The sequence below is a fragment of the Lissotriton vulgaris genome, chromosome 2_2 (genome assembly GCF_964263255.1).
Source record: "Lissotriton vulgaris chromosome 2_2, aLisVul1.2, whole genome shotgun sequence".
Lineage (NCBI taxonomy): Eukaryota > Metazoa > Chordata > Amphibia > Caudata > Salamandridae > Lissotriton > Lissotriton vulgaris.
The window spans coordinates 294718-314992 of NC_141688.1; the positions used below are offsets into that span (position 1 = coordinate 294718).

A 20275-nucleotide genomic window follows, 5' to 3' on the forward strand; every position below is an offset into this window, starting at 1 on the left:
AATACAAGGCGGCGCCCACTGACCCAATGTACATCAAGGGACAGTTGCCACTAGACTCTTTGGTTGTCTCCAACGCACGGAAAAGAGCCAATTCACAGACCACGGGTGATGCTCCTCCCCCTGACAAAGAATCAAAGGTGTTTGAGGCATCAGGGAAACGTATTGCTGCGCAGGCAGCCAATATATGGCGCATATCAAACACGCAGGCGCTACTTGCACGCTACGATAGGGCGCACTATGACACCCTAGAAACACTTCTACAGCACTTGCCAGATCAGTATAAAGAAGGTGCAGAAATGCTGATTCAGGAGGGTAAACTCATTACCAATGCCTCCATCAAATGTGCTCTAGATGTGGCTGATACCGCCTCGCGAGCCATCAATACTAGTGTTCTGCTATGCAGGCATGCATGGCTCAGAATATCAGGCTTTAAACCAGACATTCAGACCACCATCCTCAACCAAACAGTGAATCCAGACCACCTGTTTGGACCTGAAGTAGATGCCACACTCGAAAAAATGAAGGACACTGACACCGCTAAATCTATGGGTGCCCTTCAGTCCCAGCAGTTTCGGGGTGGTTCCTTTCGCCGCTCCAATACCAGAGGCACCTCAAGGGGGCAAGCGTCACAGTCCACACAATTCTATAAGACTAACACCCAATCCTCATATACCAACAAGGGTAGGGGTGGATACCGTGGCAACAACGTCAAGGGCAGAGGACGTGGGAATAACAGCTCCAGGTCCTCCACCGCCAGTAAACAGTGACGCCTTGTCACTGCCCCCCGACCACACAACACCGGTCGGGGGGAGACTCCAGCAGTTCCTGCCCGTGTGGAAGTCCATCACCACGGACAGGTGGGTCAAATCTCTTATTCAGTACGATTATTGTCTGGAACTCACTTCCATCCCACCAAACATACCTCCAAAAACCGTCCTATGTCCGGCGAGCACTTGCACTTGTTGCAGCAGGAAGTTCAAGTCATGCTGCAAAAAGGGGCAATAGAGCTCGTACCACTGCAAGAAAGGGGAACAGGGGTTTACTCCCTGTACTTTCTAATCCCAAAAAAGGACGGATCCCTCAGACCCATCCTAGACCTCAGACCACTCAACATGTACATTCTGTCAGAGCATTTTCATATGCTTACTCTACAACAGGTTCTCCCACTGCTGCAGCAAGGGGACTTCCTGGCAACTCCAGACCTCAAGGATGCATATTTTCACATTCCCCTGCATCCTTCACACAGAAAGTATCTAAGGTTCACCATTCAAAACCAGCACTACCAGTTCAAGGTTCTGCACTTTGGGGTCACCACGGCGCCAAGGGTCTTCACCAAGTGCCTGGCGACAGTGGCGGTGCATCTAAGACGTCAGAACATCCACGTATACCCCTATCTGGACGACTGGCTCATTCAAGCAAAGTCGCACGCACAGTGCGCCGACCACATGTCCCAAACCATTCACCTTCTGCACGATCTGGGATTCTCACTGAATTACCCAAAGTCCCATCTCCAGCCCGCTCATATACGGCAGTATCTGGGCGCGACCATAGACACTCTGGCAGCCAAATTCGGTGAGGATCAACAGCATTCTGTCGCTGATTCAGAAATTCAGACCTCAACACTCACTTCCAGCACGAGTGTTCATGCAGTTGATAGGCATGATGGCCTCCTGCATCTCCATTGTCCCGCACGCGAGACTACATATGCGTCCGCTTCAGGAGTGCTTGGCACGTCAGTGAACTCAGGCTCACGGGCAGTTGAAAGACCTAGTGTTGGTGAGCGGTCGGGCATACAACTCTCTGCATTGGTGGAATCCACGAAACCTTTGCAAGGGCCGACCGTTCCAGGGGCCTGTGCCACAGATTATCCTGACGACGGACGCTTCTCTCCAGGGATGGGGAGCGCATGTACTCCACTACACAGTGCAGGGACTATGGACACTACAGCAAAGGAAGATGCACATCAATGTATTGGAACTGATGGCAATCTTCATGGCCTTAAAGGCGTTCAAAGTACATCTGTGCAACAAGGTTGTGATGATCCGGATGGACAACATGACGGCCATGTACTACATTCAGAAACAGGGAGGGACACACTCTCCACAGCTGTCTCATTTGGCTCAGAGCATGTGGAAGTGGGCCATTCAGAGGAACATCTTCCTCATGGCAGAGCACCTCCCAGGCAAGGACAACCAGATGGCGGACCTGCTCAGCAGGCACAGCCACCAGATGCACGAGTGGGAGATACATCCATCAGTACTCCAGCCGTACTTTCAAACATGGGGTCATCCAGAAATACACCTGTTCGCCACAAGGGAGAACGCAAAATGCCAAAGCTTCGCCGCCAGGTTCCCACACCCGCAATCGCAGGGCAATGCGATATGGATGAACTGGTCCGGCAAATTTGCGTACGCTTTTCCCCCAGCACCCCTGATACCGCTGGTGGCACGCAAGCTCAGGCAGCACTCGATGACCCTCATCCTGGTTGCTCCAACGTGGGCTCGCCAACCATGGTACACCACGTTTCTGGAACTGTCCGTGGTACCGCATCAAAGGCTTCGTCTCACACCCAGCCTTTTGACGCAGAGCCATGGCGAAATTCAGCACCCAGATCCGCAACAGCTCAACCTGGCAATCTGGCTCCTGAAGTCTTAGAGTTCGGCCACCTTAACCTTCCGCCGAATTGTATGGACATCATTCGGGAGGCGCGAAAGCCCACTACTAGAGCCTGTTATGCGGCCAAATGGAAGCGGTTTGTCATCTATTGTGCAAACCACAACATCAATCCACTAGATGCTTCCATTCAAAACATCATATGTTACTTGTTTCATCTGTACCAGTGTAATTTGGCATATACTTCCATCCGCATTCACCTGTCTGCGATGGCCGCATATCTTCAGAATAGGCAGCACCTTTCACTTTTCAAGGTGCCTGCTATCAAAGCTTTTCTGGAAGGCCTCAAAAGGGTCATTCCACCACGGACCCCTCCAGCTCCGGAATGGGACCTCAATGTGGTTCTTACAAGGCTGATGGGTCCTCCCTTTGAGCCACTACATTCCTGCGAACTTCAATTCTTGACTTGGAAGGTGGCTTTCCTAGTAGCAATTACATCGCTACGGAGGGTTAGTGAGCTGCAAGCCCTCACTATTCAGGAACCTTTCTTCCAGGTCCATGCTAACAGGTTAGTGCTCCGCACTAATCCTAAATTTCTACCCAAGGTTGTGTCTCAATTCCACATGAACCAAACAATTGAGTTGCCAGTGTTTTTCCAAAATCCTGAGTCGCTAGCAGAGCGGATGCTCCACACCCTTGACGTCAAGAGGGCACTAATGTATTACATTGACAGAACCAAAGATTTTAGAAAGACTAAGCAGCTTTTCGTTGCCTTTGCGTCACACCACAAAGGTAACGCTATTTCCAAGGCTGGTATTGGTAGGTGGATTGTGAAATGTATTCAGATCTGTTACGCAAAAGCTAAACGTACTCTTACAATCCCACCAAGAGCCCACTCCACCAGAAAGTTGGGGGCCTCTATGGCCTTCCTTAGAAACATTCCCTTAGAGGACATATGTAGAGCAGCCACATGGTCTACCACACATACATTTACAAAACATTACTGTGTAGACGTGCACTCTAAACAGCAGGCAGCTGTAGGGCAGGCTGTTCTCAAGACACTTTTCCAAACTGCTGCAGCTGGCACGGCCGGCCGCCGATAATGGAGGGACTGCTATGTATTCTATGCACAGATATGAATTCAGCAGCCCACATGCCTCGAACTGCAAATGCTACTTACCAGTATGCATCTGTTCTTGGCATGTAGGGCTGCTGACATTCATATCGCCCGCCCTCCTCCCCGGCGCCTGTAGCAGCTGCAGTATTCATATATATGCTCATAGCATGGTCATCACTCACATAGTTCACTCCATCTAGGCCACAATGGCTAAAAACAATCTGAGGATGGAGGCGATGCCCATGCGCACTGTAGTCCAGGGGAGGAGCCACCTATCTCGTGATACTTCGAAGACTCTTCCAGGACAACAATGTGCAATCATCCGGACCCAACACTAGGCGGCGATCTATGCACAGATATGAATGTCAGCAGCCCTACATGCCAAGAACAGATACATACTGGTAAGTAGCATTTGCATTACCCATGCTTGTTTCCAGCAAGTGGGAACAATAGCAGAGGAAAATGAGAGGTTGAGGAATTCATAGAAAATAACTTGCGTCCAGTCTTAGGAAGTTATTGCTACCTCCCACCCAGGGCATAAGTCCTTAAAAAAAGAAGTGGGGGGCCGCTGTCACCGGAAGTGACGTCACGACAGGAAGTGACGTCACGACAGGTGGCTTGCCCCATCAGGCTCATTGCCTCTCCTCGTTCACCCCTTAGATGCGATTGCATCAGAGAAGCCAGTGCGTGAGCAACGTGCTGAGTGAGCTCCGATCTCATCCCAGAGAGGCCAAAGAGTGAAGCTCAGCTTTATGGCAGGGGTGACAGCATCCACCCGGTAAAAACCTGGTAAAATAAGTGGGGGGACGACGTCCACCCGCGTGGTACCCCAACTTGAGTCCCACCCCAAACACCACTGTTCTCTTTACGTGGGAATAGAATGGGTCCTTCATTGAACATGTTAAGGTCTGGTATCGTCTAGATTCCTGAAGGAGGTTAAGAACAGCTGATGGGAAAGCTGCGACAGCTGCAGCCACCCAACCACTCCGGAGTATGTTCGAGGCGTTTCTTCCCTACTCTGTGTATTGTGCTAAGCGGGCTGGCGGCAGCAGGGCCTGTGACTGCCCTCCCATTCCCTGCTATTAACGTTTGAACACACAAGCATGGCATGGGGAGGCCTGGGGCGGGCCTATTGTAGACAAATAGTACAATACAGACTTGGGAAGGGGCACCTGGATACAGAGATAACCTGCATTAAAAAAATGAATAGTACATAGAGAAACATGAGTGGAGTGGCGAGAGCTCTTAGAATTTGAACAGAGGTGGGCCAGCTGCGCGAGGGATCCAGTTTCTGTGCATACAATAGAGCCAGGATTTGCAGTTGGGTTGTCATTCCTTTTACTAAGCGAAACGTACGAAGCCTGATATAAAATGCTTGATATTTATTTCAGCAACTTTACAAACAGTGCGAATGGCACAGATGCGCTGAATAACACACTTGATTTAACGGACCCGTTGCTGCTCCTCTTTTTTTTTTTTTTTTTTTTTTTTTTTACTCTGTCGTGGTCATTCAAGTGAAAAAAAGAACTAGTGCTCTTACTGCATTCACTGATGATCTGCTTTGAAAAGTAAAACATCTGGAGATTTTCACAGTGCCATGTACATATTTTCATCAAATACTGACATACGATGAGGAAACATAGTTATGTATCTTATAACTTGCTGCAGAATAGGTTTTTGTACATGTCCGTTTCCGTGGAGGTGTAATAGTTTGCACCCTGCTTCACTACAGAAACTGTTAACTGTGTAATATTCCGCTGCAAGCGAGCTGCTGGATGCTGTCTTACAAGGCACTCAGTGTAACAATGAGCGGTGAAACGACTGACCGATAACAAACGCTGGCACTCATTGAAATGCCATTAACTAGGTCATGTGAAGGAGGAGGTTGCCTTGGGTATCTAGTTGCCCATTGTCTGTGCATCTGTGTTGAGTGAATAGTGGTGGGCTGCCCTTCGCAGACGCGCATGCGCATGCAGGAGAGGGTAGTGTGTTGCTGCCCCTCACAGAAGAGACGTGACGTGGATTGTGCTTTTTTTTTTTTCAAAGCTAGTCTCCCCACTGTTGTACCAGACGCCTGATAGGCTGCGGCGGAAGGCCCAGGTGCAGCTAACTAGTCCCGTGACAGTTGCTTCATCATTCCTAAAATAAAACACTCGTGGTCTTTGTTTCCAAATATCAGGAAAGCATCTCTAATTCGAGCTCACGTGGTTGTGTTAAAAACTCCATGGCGCATTCAGAAAGGGCACCAAGGGGCAGCCCAGGACACACTAGACTGGCAAGGGCCAAACTCTTGCTCTTTGTGGACTTGCAGAAGCCCCAGCCCTTGGGGGGATGAGTATCGCAGCACCGCTCGCTCACTATCTCTTGAAATGAAATGTTGTCTTTTGGGGAGAGTTTACACGAGATCTGATGGCAGACATTTGAGAGATGAAGAGAAAGTCTCCTGTGGCCTCTGCCCGACTTATTTTTGTTCATTCTACCATGATTTCTAACTGCCAGGACTTGATGCGTCTGACTGACACCCTGCGCCCTGGCACCCATCGCCTCCTCTCCCCTGCTGTTCCTTTCCTTCCAATTCCCTGTCCTACTATAGATCTCGCTACCTGCCTCACCTCCAAATTGCTCAGGCCAGGAACCCATAATGCACCTGGGCGTGGTCCGGTGGAGACTTGGCTTTTGATGGAGCCAACTCCATCCACGAGCCTCTGTCCTCTGTCCCTCTACCGTCTCCTTTCTCTGCTCTGTAAGTCCAAGTGTTCTGAGAAATCCTCGAGGTTACTTAAAATGCTGTTCACATATCTATCAAACGTACCAATTATAACAACTCCGTTCTATGTTAGGCTTGGGCACAGAATATATACAAGTGGGGCAGATTGTAAACTTGTCCACTGTGACTTGATTAACAAAAACCAATTAAATAAACATATTTTAGCCGTGGTTAGATCTCCAGCCCAGTCGGACTACATGAACACATTCTTCGCATTTATCGCTTGTTTATTAGTTACTTCATCCAATGTATGTAAACAGATTCCCATCTTGGAAACTTAAACATTGTGCGCATCATGTATTAATGTGCCAATCCCAGTTCTCATTTAGTGAACAGTTTCCTTTACTCTGGAAAACAGTTGCTTTCACTAAATAATATCTGATTAACTCATGAGGCCTAAATTGTTGGCTTTAATGTTGCAATATGTTTGTCAGGCTAGACTCGCCAGGCTGAGCCAGTAGGCCCGACTCTTCTATTATCTGCAAAAAATATACCCTTAACATCATTAAAAGGGACCTTGGCATTCCACCAGCGCCGTTTCAACCATCCAGCCCGTGAATATAATATACATTGAATTCAATAATGAAGAGCATAGAAGAGCACAATACTCTCCACATGCAACACATGCTTTCTCATCTTCAGATTAACTTTCCAATAATACAGCGCCAACCTTAAAATTAAATACACTGTGGCCCTTAGACTTATGTTAAACACTAGTCAACCCCCCTTTTTTTCTAATCATCTGTTTCACTGCAACTATTTACCATAAAAAAACTACTAGGTCCATAATGCACTTGGGCTCGATTTAAATAAATCCAGCCCACAAACTAACGGCCATTTTGATTTAGACCTCGAGGAACACAGTTGCTGATATAGCGCTTTTAGAGAAGGTAATTCTCTACTCTAAAGGTTCAACTTTTGGGCCAAAACTTGAATTTTGTTTGAATTTCCAATAAGCTTCCCTTTTACTTGACAGGATTGCGAGTGCTGGGAACATATTGAATTCAAGAATAACGAAGTATTACATGGTAGGCTCTTGTTGCCACTTCACAGCGTTCACTAATGTAGAGGAGCCCCCACCCCCCCCTTTGTTCAAATTTACTTACACGCGATTACTTTGCCCTTGCTAGGAAATAACGTGGATGGTCATATTTTACAAGCCACCTCGCCGGTTTGCGGCAGACACAAGGTCAGTGTTGGTTATGAGTTATGCCTTCACTTATTCATTAGGCAACAATGTAAACGCTTAGCCTTAATCAAACCCTGATTTTTCAGATAAAATCGCTTGCCTACAGGAAACGATTGATCCCCTTGGTTCCCCGCACTCTGACAACAAGTCCCACAACCCTTCTCCACCCCATAAAAAGAGCCTGGTATGTAGATTCTATCCATGCACAAACTAGTAGTATATGTAGCAACTTTAGAATAGAGGCTTTCATTCAATCAAAATAGTAAAACGCTTTTTTCTTTGCATCTTTCAGACACAAAGAATAAAAGCCCTGATGAGAGCCCAGGAACGCTTGTCCTGGTCTCGAAACGCGTCGGCAGCTTTGGTGGAATAGAGCATTTTTAACAAACAATACTAGGATTAGCCAGTCAAGACATTATCAATCTCGAATCTCGAATCTCGAATCATTCAGTTGACCATATTCCTCATTCTTTCGATTTGTTTCATTTGTTGATTCTATATGTATGTGATATTGGTGTTTTGTTATGTATTAATTTCTTTGTAGGATGTTTGATGTTTTATATATTATTTTGACATTGTTTGTCTCTGTGTATCAAACCAATTGTACAGTGATGTAAATATTGAATGTACAGTCGGTTTCATTTCTGCCTATCAATGTTAAAAAAGATACTTTAAAAGTTAAAATAATTGGCATTGAATAAGCATGCCTGGTTGGAATGGAATGCATATTTTTCTAACCTAACAACGTTTTTTCGTTTAAGTAAGTGTGGTTTAGGCAATTTTTGTGCTTTATACTTAAAAAGGGTCTAGCCGTTACCACGTTTTCATAGACCTATCTCCTTTGGGTTCCAACAAAACAGTCATGTCATCACAGGTCAACTTATCACCTCTTCCGACCCTCCACCCCCCTATCCCAACCAATACAGACAGTATTCCACTAATCCTCTCCCTCCAATCACCCAGTCTCAGTTGTGGCCATGTCTGCCATACCTCATCATGGTGTCCCCCACCCCTCCATAATTGTATGTGTGCCTGCATCACGCCTTGCTCCTCACAGTCCCCCATCAAGGCCCCGGTATATCCTCCATTTACCCCACACTCTCCCAAATTTTTTAGGGCAGCCCGTGCCTTATATGTAACCCTTTCAGCAGCCATATAGAGGTCCAGGCCTCTCCTCCATTCCTCTAGCTTTGGTGTCGCAGCCGCCCCCCAGTACTTTGCTACATCCCTTTTCGCTACCACTAAGGCCAGGACCAAGAAGGTCAGTGTTGGGCGGGCAAGGTCTACATCGTTGGTCATGCCCAGTAAAACTAATTTTGGATCTGTTGGCAAAGGGGCCTCCAAGACCTCCCCCAATTCTCTCAGAATCTCCCCCCAGTATGCCTGAATCCGTGGACACGTCCATAGTGTGTGGAAGAAGTCCCCCCCCCCCCTTCCAGGCCGCATCTCAGATATTTCGTGTCACCTATCTTTCCTATTCTATACAGGCGTTCCCTATCAAAGTAGGTCCTATGGAGGACATTAAATTGTATAAGCCTCAGCCTTGATTTAATTGCTACCTCTCCTGGATGCATAAGTACAGTGCTCCAATCTACTTCGTCCATGGTGCCCACATCCGTCACCCATTTACGTCCAAGGGTCCCTAGATCGTCTGGCATGTTATTCAGAAGAGTCCTATATGTGAGTGACACTGCCCTCTCAGGTATGTATTCCTGCAGTAGACTGCACTCTAGAGGGGCATACTCCGGGAGCGAATCCACTGGGATCCCCCCTGCCCTCCAAACATGTCTTAGCTGCATATATTTAAAATATTGTGTGGGGAGCAGTCCAAACTCTGCCTTCAGGACTGAGAACGGTTTGTTTCCCTTTCGCGAGCACATCCCCCTACTGTCGAGATCCCAATGGCATCCCACCTCTGGAATCCTTTCAGTTTATGCAATTCCGGCAGCCAGGAACAGTGCCACAGGGGTATTTGTCTGGTGGGCCTCTTCTCCCAGCCTAGGGTTCTGTTCACTCTGTGCCATAGCACCAATGTGAGCCTAGTGCCGGGGATCAATACCGCCCTCCCCCGCCTCCGTAGAGGTAGTAGTTGTAGGAACGGGTGCCATTAGCATGTCTCTCCGGTGCGTACGTGGGGTGTGTCGCCGGGGCATGGAACCAGTCATTAACAGCTATCGAGTGTTCAGCCCAGTAGTAGGATTCGACGTTGGGAAGAGATCCCCCCGCTATATTGGTGTCGCTGTAGAGTCGAAAGTGCCACCATAGGCTGCTTACCAAGCCAAAGAAAAATGCAGAGTTCCGAATTTATGTCCCGGAACACCCTGCGAGGAAGATCGTAGTACTCATTCTGGAACGCGTATAGGAGCTTAGGCAGCGTCACCATCTTGAACATGGCCGCTCGTCCTAAAAGCGTGAGGGGCAGGAGCCGCCACCTAGCCGCGTCTTCCACAAAGTTATGTATAATCCGTCCAACATTTCTGTCGTACGAAGTAGTCTTATCCAGTGTCATAAAAACTCCCAGGTATTGAAAGCCCTCTGACCGTCGTCGGCAACCTGTCTGGGATGTTCGGCCACTGCTCCTGGCCCCTGGGATCATACAGGACCGATTTATGCCAATTGATCCTATATCCCGCGTGCTCCCCATACCGTTCCTGCTATGAGAAGAGCATAGGTATTGTTTCTGGGCGCGTTATATAAAGGAGGACATCATCTGCATAGAGGGATATCTTTTCTTCATTAGCATCTAACGGGCCCAGCTGGAAACCTCTAATGTCTGAATGCTGTCTGACTACCGCCGCCAGCACCTCAATCGTCAGCGTAAAGAGGAGGGGGATAAAGAGCATCCCTGCCTAGTTCCTCGTTCCACTGGAAGTCACCAGATGTGATCCCGTTCACCCTGACCCTCGCTCTCGGGTCCGTATATAGTAGCCTCACCCACTGTCGATAGATGGGACCAAATCCCATCCGTATCAGAACTCCCTCCAGAACGGGCCAGTAGACTGCGTTGAACGCTTTTTAAGCGTCCAGTGAAAGGAACCAATGAGGGTCTCGTCTCCCACTTACCTCCTGTAGCCAATTATGGGCACGCCTGAGGTTAAATCTCATTGCCCTGCCTGGGAGAAAACCTGTCTGGTCCAAATGGACCAGGTCCGGTATGACCCTTTGCAATCTCTGTGCAAGTATCGTCGCCAGTAGCTTTACCTCAATATTGAGAAGGGAGATGGGACGGTAGGAGGCACAGTCCTCTGGTGGTTTACCTTACTTGAAAATCGGAATGATCGTGGCCATGCGAAGATCTGGGGGGAGTATCCCCTCCCGGCGAGCCTCTCAAAGAGACCCAACAGATGGCGTTTTCTGCTATGGTAACCTTTACATCCGCCCTAAGGCCCTTCAACATAGTCGGGTTCTGCAAGTCCCAGCCGACAGTCTCCAGGTCCCCTGTCTCCGACTCCCTCTCCCCACCTTGACCACGAGCGGATAGTGGTCGGATATTCCCCTCGCTTTGTACTCGGCTAAGTCCTCTCTTGCTACGGCATGTCTGGCCAAAAAAATATAATCCAATCTAGAGTGGACCTTATGAGCAACTGAGAAGATGGAATATGCCCTGTCTCCCGGGTGTAGCCACCGCCTTATAGGGCTGCCCGGGACTCTTGGATGTCAGTCCTTGACGCTTGGATTGCCCCCATCAGCAACTTGGTGTCCGAGCGTGCTCCCGGGGCTGAGGATGTGTCCTCTGACTGCGGCCTGGATGTGGCGTAGTTATCCATAGTACCCTGCCTAGAGGTCTTGGCGGCCGGTTCCCTTTTCCCATGTCCGGCACCTCCTCGTTGTTGCCTCTGCCCCTATGTGCCAACGGGTGTGCAGGGTTTTTCTCCCGGTCTCGCCTATCTATGGATGGGGGGCCGTCCTCACACAGTTATCCCTGGGCGGCAGGGGCGGATCATCAATGCAGCCCCTGGGCTGGCCTCCTGTTAGTCTTCTGGGCCGACCCGCCTCCTGGGTCTGGAGCCCCCGTCACTGGGCCCGGGCACAGCAACCGTGGGACCCCCCCGGTGTTACAAGGCAGCTGGTCCCGTTCGAGGTGCTTTCTGCGTGTGGGGTATGAGACGGGGGGTGGGAGGAGAGGACCGCGGAGCCTGTCAGCAGTCCCTCGTCACCGACCTGATGTCGAGGCTCCGTGCCTGCGGTCCGCTGTCTTTGGCCTCGCTCCCCTGCATTCCCCGGGGGCACCTCCCGCACTGCTCCGGGACCGGAGTTCCACGCCGCCGGGCGCTGCTGGCCTGGCCGACCGCTGGCTGCCGCTCCTCTCTGCAGTCCCCGGGGTATCGCGCCCAGCAGGACCGCCACTCGTGGCTCGTCTCCGCGCTTGGTCCGCCTCTCTCAATGTCCGGCTGCCATCTTGGGACTCTGTTCCTCAATCCCAGCCGCATCCGAGAACTCTGTGTTCCGGCGGCTCTCAGGTTCCGTTGTTTACCCCCCTGATCGCGCCTGGCCTGTTCCATTCCCTCCCGTAGCAAACGGGGCCTCAGTCGGTGCATATATGTCTAATTTCGAGCAGCTCATCAGGAGCCGAGGCAGATAACGTCCTAACCGGCCATGCTGTTGGCCACGCCCCTGCCTTTGCCTATGCTAATCAGTCTTGACCCTGCTCCACTTGGGAACAGTTCAGCAGGAACTGCCAGGCCAGGTCCTCCCTGGACCAGAAACAAGCATCCTGGGACCGGTTTCGGGGTATCACCCCTCATCAGCCAGGCTACCTGGAATCTTGTAGCGTAGGGCCCCCCTGGTAGAGTGATCTTTCTGCCACTCAATCTATCAGATTCTCTCTGTCTATCTTTTTTTCTGACTTTCACTACCTGCTGTTATTTGTAGAACTTTTGGGTTCCCAAAACACTGTGCTGCTTTTGTGTAAAAGTTCAAGTTTAATTCATTATTGTTTGGCATAATAAAGGCTTGAATTAGTAGAAAATAAGCAATAAATCCTAATTTCTTCTGAACAGGGGACCTAAAAAATCTTCCTTGCCAATGGCCCCGAAAATTCATAAGATGACACTGACTTCAGCCCATTTACACAGCATTCTTTTATTTGTTTTTATTTTATTTGAAAGGTTTTATATAGGGCTGGCTAGACCCGGAGGTATCAGAGGGCTTTACATGAGTATGAGTATAAGATACATCATTACAAAGGTTACACAGTTGTTGGAGCATAGCTACATAGTTACATGTTAGGTTGAGACAAACAATAAGGAAATATGCGTAAGGGAAAAAGCAGGCAAGGGGAGATATTCAAGGGAGGGGGGTATGAGCAGGAAAGTAGACAGCGAAAGAAGGAGGGACATAGGAGGTGGAGGGTGAGAAACACAGCATGAAAGTAGAGGGGAAGGGTGACGGGGCACAAACAGGTAGACTAGTAATAGTGACATCCAAGTCCAGTAAGCTCTGATCCCAGGGGAAGTGGTATCATTCCCCCAACTCTGTTGCGAGAGGCTCCCTTAACGCAGTGGACTCTCTCAGAGGGGTCTCATACTCCAAGGCCTACATACTGGATCCTACTCCAAAAAGGGGAGAGGGAGTGCTTTGGCAAGGGACGCCATACGATACCTCAACTGTGAGTGGCTCCCTTTGCGCAGTGGACTCTCTCAGAGGAATCACAGACTCCAGAGTATAAGTAATTGGATCTTTCCCCAACAAGGGGAGAAGGAGTGCTTAGTTAAAGGGCACAAGGGACAGGGGCTAGGAGAGATTATGGGGAGAGGGGATAGGAACAGAGGAAGTAGACAAAGAACGAAAGAAGGAAAGCGTTAGGGAAGGATGATAGAGAGCATGAAAGGGGGGTGGGGGGTGAAGGGGGCACAAGCCAAGAAAACCGGTAGATCTCAGCAACAATGTTGCTGGAATTCGTGGGAGGGAGGGGTAGTAGGAGCCATAGCAGGGAGACGAGAAAGAACTCTGCCCAATGTCCGGCTAGGTAGGTGACGGTCAAGGGGAAACCAAGGCCAATCTCCTCTGTAGCTGTCTAGTCCAGGCCTCTGTAGGTCTCTGTGTAGCCGTTGAGGCGGTAGTTGGTCTCGGCCATGATGAAACCCAGTTAATGGGAGGCAGCAGCCAGCTCTAACCCCCTGGACGCCATTTAGAAGCCATCCCCCTCATTCATATCTGCAGCAACCGACCGCACATGTTTGCGTCGGGGTGCCACCAGTCTCCGCCTTAGCCCCTCTCCACACCCGACCAATTTAACCGACCTCTGGGATAGTCGCCGGGCTCTGGTCTCCAGTGTGACCACAATTGCTCCTCGAGGATCAATTAGTCTCTACTGGTAAACATTACTCCAAACCTCCGTCATAGGGGTCTTAGCTGATGTCCGCCATCTTAAGGGCGGGCAAAGTTCAAAAACTGATCCTGCGTTCACTTAAAATGATCTGGCCCCTAACCTGCCCCTTCTTACTCCCAAAGTCTCCTGCAGTATCGAGAGTCTAAACTGACTTTTATTGTGGCCTTTTCACTGTCTCAGGTGATCGATGCACAGCGGGACCATGCTAAAGGTCAGGCACAGACCGCGCTAGCTTTTCAACTCTAACTCTGTGCCTTCAGTTTGCCGAGTTGTCATCCCTGGTCCCCTGGCCCTCCGTGCAGTCTGCCTGGTGTTCAGACGGCCCTTGAACTCACCGCTTCTGATCAGGACATCCCGAGCACCAGGCATCGTTGCCAATGTTTCCCTCGCCGCCTCAGGTAACTCCTCTGAAGTCCTGTGGTGGGTGCTAACCGTTGCTCACTCCGGCTCCTCCCAGGTCTGGCCAATGACCCAGTTTGCCTCCAATCGCTGCCAGTTACTTGCGGGCTCTACCAGAGGCAAATTAATAATAAATTATAGCCAAAAATGTTTTTAAGCTGGCTGCCTGGATATGCCAGTGATGTTGGTGGGCAAGTGCATCTGTCTTTCCTTTTTGTGCTTTGTCTTTGGTAATATTTAGCTAAATCCCCCCTGACTAGGAATCTCGCCCTCAGTAGCAAACGGTAGAATTTTTTGTTAACTTATCATTGTCTTCAAAATGATTTTGAAACCTTGATATTAAGTTTGCTTTGGGCCTAAATTCTATTAAACATATTTTATCTTAAGACATTAAAATAGTTTTGCAAAATAACTCTTTGAAACTTGTGCATATTTTCGGTTCCTTAACCCCTCTTCCTCATATTTTCCTTCTTTACACTACTTGTCGACTCGTTTTCAAAGCCTGCCCACCCTCAGCACTTTGAGGTGACCCAGAGTGGCATGAAGTATTATACTAGTACACCTAGCATAACTTTAACAAACTAAGTTCATCCTACATCAGTTTTTCCACGTCTTTCGTACACAAGAATTTATCTTGCTAACTCGGGCACATCATGTTCTGTGTTCTTCTGTGTGCTGTGGAAACGGGTTCGTGTTACAGCTCTATTTGTTGTTCAGACAGAATAAATATTTCAGCATGAGGCATTCCCACACAGTCCCTTTATCAGGTTTCTCCGGGCGGATCACGAGATGCTGAGCCAGGCTAAGCTTGCAGTAATGACGGTTCTCTTGTACACCTTATCCTTTATATTACCAGCTACTAGGCTATGCCCCTGGCGCAAAAGTTGTCTGAAATCTGTTCCAGGGTCGGACTGGCCTACAGGGCTATAACTCAGTGCCCGATGGGCTGGTCTGTTAGATCAGGGTGTGGGTTGTGTTTTTTAGCCATTTGTAGTCCAATTTTATGGCTTTGGTGGACCGTTTTTAGGTCTCAACTCTTCAAGCATGAGCTGTCTTTCAAGACACGCTGTATCTGTTCTGTGGGCTTTAATCATGACTTTAGCTTTTCATTGGTGCCTTTGTGTGTCTTGTAAAATCCATGCCTTTTGGGTGGCAAAATCGTCCCAATTGTCCTGGCTTTTTTGTTATAGTTGTCGTCCACGGCAACTGGCCCTGTTAAATGTATAGTTTCACTACTGTTTGTTTAGGTTACCTGGCGCACTATTTTTTTTGTTGCTTACTGAATGAAGCCCGCCACAGTAGCTGACCTCCGATAACAGCTGATTAATGTATGCGGCGTCAATTTGCAAAGGCAGCCCGGCTAGTGCAAGCCTGAAATGCAAGAGCCGTTTGACGCTCCAGCAGTTGGCTTATCTCTTTGTAAGCAAGGCTTGCACGTTAAGGAGTTCCTAAAACAATTTGCTTGTGACTACATTTCCCGGCTTGCAAAAGTCCCTGCTTCACGCCCTGTGATAGCGTGCTCAGCTACAGTGGCTGAACAGCATCGATGGTGGCGCTTAATTGAGGTCTCGCCTTCTGTAGCAATAACAATACGATTTACGTGTGCTTTGGTGATAGTTTCCTGGTTTGTGCAAGTTGCGATTCAGTTCGCGATTGTCAGAGCGCCCCAATGTGTGGACAGTGAAACCATAATGACATAGGATTGCTCTATCTATGTGTCTGTTCAAACAATGTTTGTACCCAAGCAGTCAGTCAGTCTATGGCTGTAGACATCTCCTACCAAATGGAATCTTTATCAGGAGTTACTCTCTCCAATTGAGAGCAGTTGATCGCTTTAATGCCTGGCACTACGCAGACTGCCAATCCATGCTGGAAAAGACAGGAAAGATTGCTTTCGATAAGCCAATTTTAAAATAGTTTGTGGAAAGCAAGATGATTGGTTTTACTATAGAGGGAGACAGGCAAATAATTCTATATTTTGAACACAAAACAAGAGAATGCACAATTAATATGCTACGACTGACACGTTCGTTAATCTAGCAGAATATGAAGGGTGTATTCCACAGGGTATGAGGGTTAGAAAATCCCTCATAGAAAGGTTAAATCCTTAGCTATTGACCACTTTGTGGAAGATGTGCAGGCATTGGACACAGAGGCTTTTGCAACTGGTATTCCGATTTTAGCAGAATGTCCTGAAATGGAAACCCAGTGAGGGAGGAATACGAAAGGGGAACTGCAGCATTCTGAGCCCTGTGCAGCTAAGGGACTAGCTAGGATGACTATCCAGAGTATAAAAAAAATAAGTAGTCGAGGAATATCCAGACATCGCGTAGACTATAATAAATAAACAGGATGTAGAGAAGAGCGGAAGAGCATTTACGCGCCAATCTCCGGTAAGAGGGTGATAGTGCCACCTCAAAGTCTGCTCCTTACATAGCAGGGCTCCAAGGAGACTCAGGCGGTGTGCAGCATGGCTTCTTTGGGCGGGAGGGAGACCAATCTCTGCTGCCCCCCCACTATTCCTGCGACCATGTTTTTGTATACAGGCAGTAACAGTTACTTCTTGTTTCTTTTTTTTTTTTTTGTTTTGTTGCTATTCATGTCACAGCTAAAGATGGTATTCAAACTAATTGTTGTATTGCATCGCTGTACTCAAAAACCCCCAAAGACAATAGTGTATTTCAGTTTAATGAACGGTAATATAGTTGCTGTCTTGTAAATCGTCTAGAAATGGGGTGGCGACTGGAGTTGGGGAAGTTTGTCTGACTCAGCAACTGAATTGTTGATTGTGTTATGAAAGGTTCAGCTGTTCTTCATTGGCTTATGCACTTTAGACGTTCATTTATTTCTCCGCTACATTTTCAATTGATAGATTCCATTCAGAAGTTTCCCCTGCGGATGGGTTTAGGATACCCAATGCCCCTATAAAAATGAACACCCTCTCATCAACCCAGCATTAAAGCATCTTCAGTAGAATATTGATACCTCACTTTGTCATTGCTATTTCATTAGCTCTTTTGGTCTGTCCTCTAAGCAAGGTGCAGTACACTCCATGATTTTAAATTGAGAACAAAGAGCAGATATTGATTATATTTGGTTTGTATGTTGTATGTGATCTGCCACTTGTATGGTTCTTTCATGTACTGATATTTGTTTCTTTTCCACCCGCAGCTGTTAGGTATGCTCTGTGCCTGCATAGTGTTGTGCAGGCGGAGTCGCGATCCAGCCTATGAACTTCTCATCACTGGAGGAACCTATGCATAGAGGATTCTGTACCTGAAAGCATTTCTTCTTTGTTTCTGGACTGTGAAGAGGGCTGGCCTGCTGCAGCAGCTTTCCTTTGTGTTGGCCAATTGCTGAAGTCCTCCTTGCACACAGTATGATGGCAGTCACTTTTATGGGTAATGGGCAATTTGGTAATCTGTGTGTGCTTATGCAAACGCCCCGTGATGTCCCTATTCACATTCTCCTCTAGATCCTTTCTAACATAGACATTAGTTTCTAATCCTGCGGCTGAGATGCAAAACCGGGTCACATGGGTGATATTTATAAAGCCTAGATAGTATGCCTAAATTGCCTGGGTATCCCGGAGCATTACCTATATGACCCATAGAGATGTGAAATCCCTTTAAATAGTAAAACATGCATTTCCTTTGGTTTTATTTTGGCCAGTGTGAAAAACATTAATCCAGATTTACATTATGTGCTGCAACGGATGTTAAAATGAAAAACATTAATCCAGAATTACATTATGTGCTGCAACGGATGTTAAAATGAAATTTCATTTTCACTGGTATGTGTTACTAACCCCTAAATATGAGGCGTGTGGGCGAATGATGCAAGGGAGGGGGCGGGCGTGTTAAGAAAAATAATGGGGAGGGAGATAATGGAAAGTCCAGTACAGGTAAAGAATCTGATTCAATAGCGACTGCTGACACCCAAAAATAGTTGGATCTGAATCATGTAGATTTCAGCATTCTGAGAATCAAAGATTGGATTTTCCAACTTTTAGTGTATGTAAAATACATGCTGGCTTTTCAAGAGTATAGCGTATGCACTACTGTTCTATATTTAATGATTTTGTTCTGTTTTTGTTTCTGTGTAGCGCTGTTTTGAGTGAACTTTTTATTGTAGTTCTTTCATTTGATTTGAAAATAATGTAGCCTGTGTGAAACAGCAACGAGTATGTGGAAATACACCCATTTGTAAATAGTAAACCCAATTCAATAAAATATGTGTACAACCCACTTGAGTCTGCTGTAGTAATTTTAAGTTTATTTGATTGAACGAATGACAATTTGTCAAATGTTTTTATGCAGCAGTGTTAGTGTGCTGTTAAATTCAGAAACTGCTGTGTTATACATTAGTTTGCTGTGCCTTGCCTTCCATATTGCTGCTTAAATTTGACTTCATGCCCGCATCCGTGCAGTTCACTATGGAAAATGAAATTTTCTGTGGTAACCCATGCGCTTCTAAGCTTTACTTCAGGTCCTTAGTCCCACAGGTCTCCACAAAGTTTTGTTTAAAGTCTCATTACAGGATCACAACAGCAGCAGTGCCAGTGGGCGGGAGAACACAGTCTCTACCACATCAAAATCTTGGAGCTTAAAACGATTTTCATATATCTGCTTTAGTGATCCCACCCAACAGCCCTCCTCCGCAGGATTTTGCGAAACCACAATGGACATTTTTTATCACAAATTTGTATAGTTTGCGCCAATTTTGCAGTATTTTATTTTACAGAGGCTTCTTGGTTTATCACTGTCTTATGACATTACCGTACCCTGTTATTGCCATCACCGCCATCATCCTCCTTGCCATCATCCTACTCACTCAGTGGGTACCTCCACTGCCAGTAAACTCCTGAATTGGGGGTCTCTATTTGGCAATGGTTAGGACCCTGACCAAGTAGGGACCCTTCCTTCTAGTCAGGGTAAGGGAGACACACTTCTAAAATAACCCCTGCTCACCCTCTTGTTAACTTGGTACGTGCAGTCAGGCTTAACTCAGAGGCAATATGTAAAGCATTTTCACATAACTCACAGTAATACAGTGAAAATACTACAAAAGGACACCACACCAGTTTTGGAAAAATAGCCAATATTTATCTATGCAAAACAATAAAAAAAATAAGAATCCAACATACAGTTATTCAGATTATTCAAGAATATCAAAAATCGACTTAAGAAACAGCTCCTTGAAGTTGATTACTCCGCCCGGGGCTACCACAGTGGTGTTAACAAACCAATCAATTCAATGGTTCTGGCCGACAGCAGCGGTGCGGGCCAGCAGAGGTGTCGGAAGACTCTCAAACAGTGCCTTTTGTTCCGACCGACTGAAACGGTGTAGGCCAGCTGTGGCCAGCATCGACACTTTGGTTTGCAGCAGAGTGATACGGTGTGCGGTGACCTCAGGTCGCGGTGCAGGCAGCTGCTCAGTGGCGGATTCCCTTGGTTTCGGTGAGACCAGGGCTGTGCTAGCAGATCACGGTGCATGCAGAGCTTTGGTTGATGATCTGGGGTCGATGGGGCAAGACTGCAGTTTGGGACGGGTGTTGTGTCATGTAGCTTACGAGCGGTGCACTCAAGCATGGTGCAGGCGGTGGCGCCAATGTCGGCAGCGGCGACGATGAGACCAGGGCAGCAGATTGAAGCAAGACGGTGCAGAGTGCGGTGCCCACAGGTCTCTGTGCAAGCAGCAGCTCTGTGGCAGTGGACAGAGTCTTCTGTGAGACCAGGGTTGCAGAGCAAATTGCAGGGGTACCTTCCGCTGTATCTCCAGGTTATGGAGCCGGCAATGGTCTCAGTGATGGCGTCTGGTTGCGGTTTCCCTCTCTAGCAACTGAGACCCACAATCCCA

General features: G+C 47.8%; 1 protein-coding gene across 1 annotated transcript in view; it reads left to right on the top strand.

The window, feature by feature from the left end:
• TSPAN3 (tetraspanin 3) overlaps positions 1–18663 on the top strand; it is a 219786-nt gene extending 201123 nt beyond the window's left edge. The window contains exon 7 of the mRNA XM_086959164.1: positions 17588–18663. Coding sequence (XP_086815290.1) covers positions 17588–17680 — 93 coding nt within the window. The 3' untranslated portion in view covers positions 17681–18663. The remainder of the gene's footprint in view (positions 1–17587) is intronic.
• The last annotated feature ends 1612 nt before the right edge of the window (positions 18664–20275 follow it).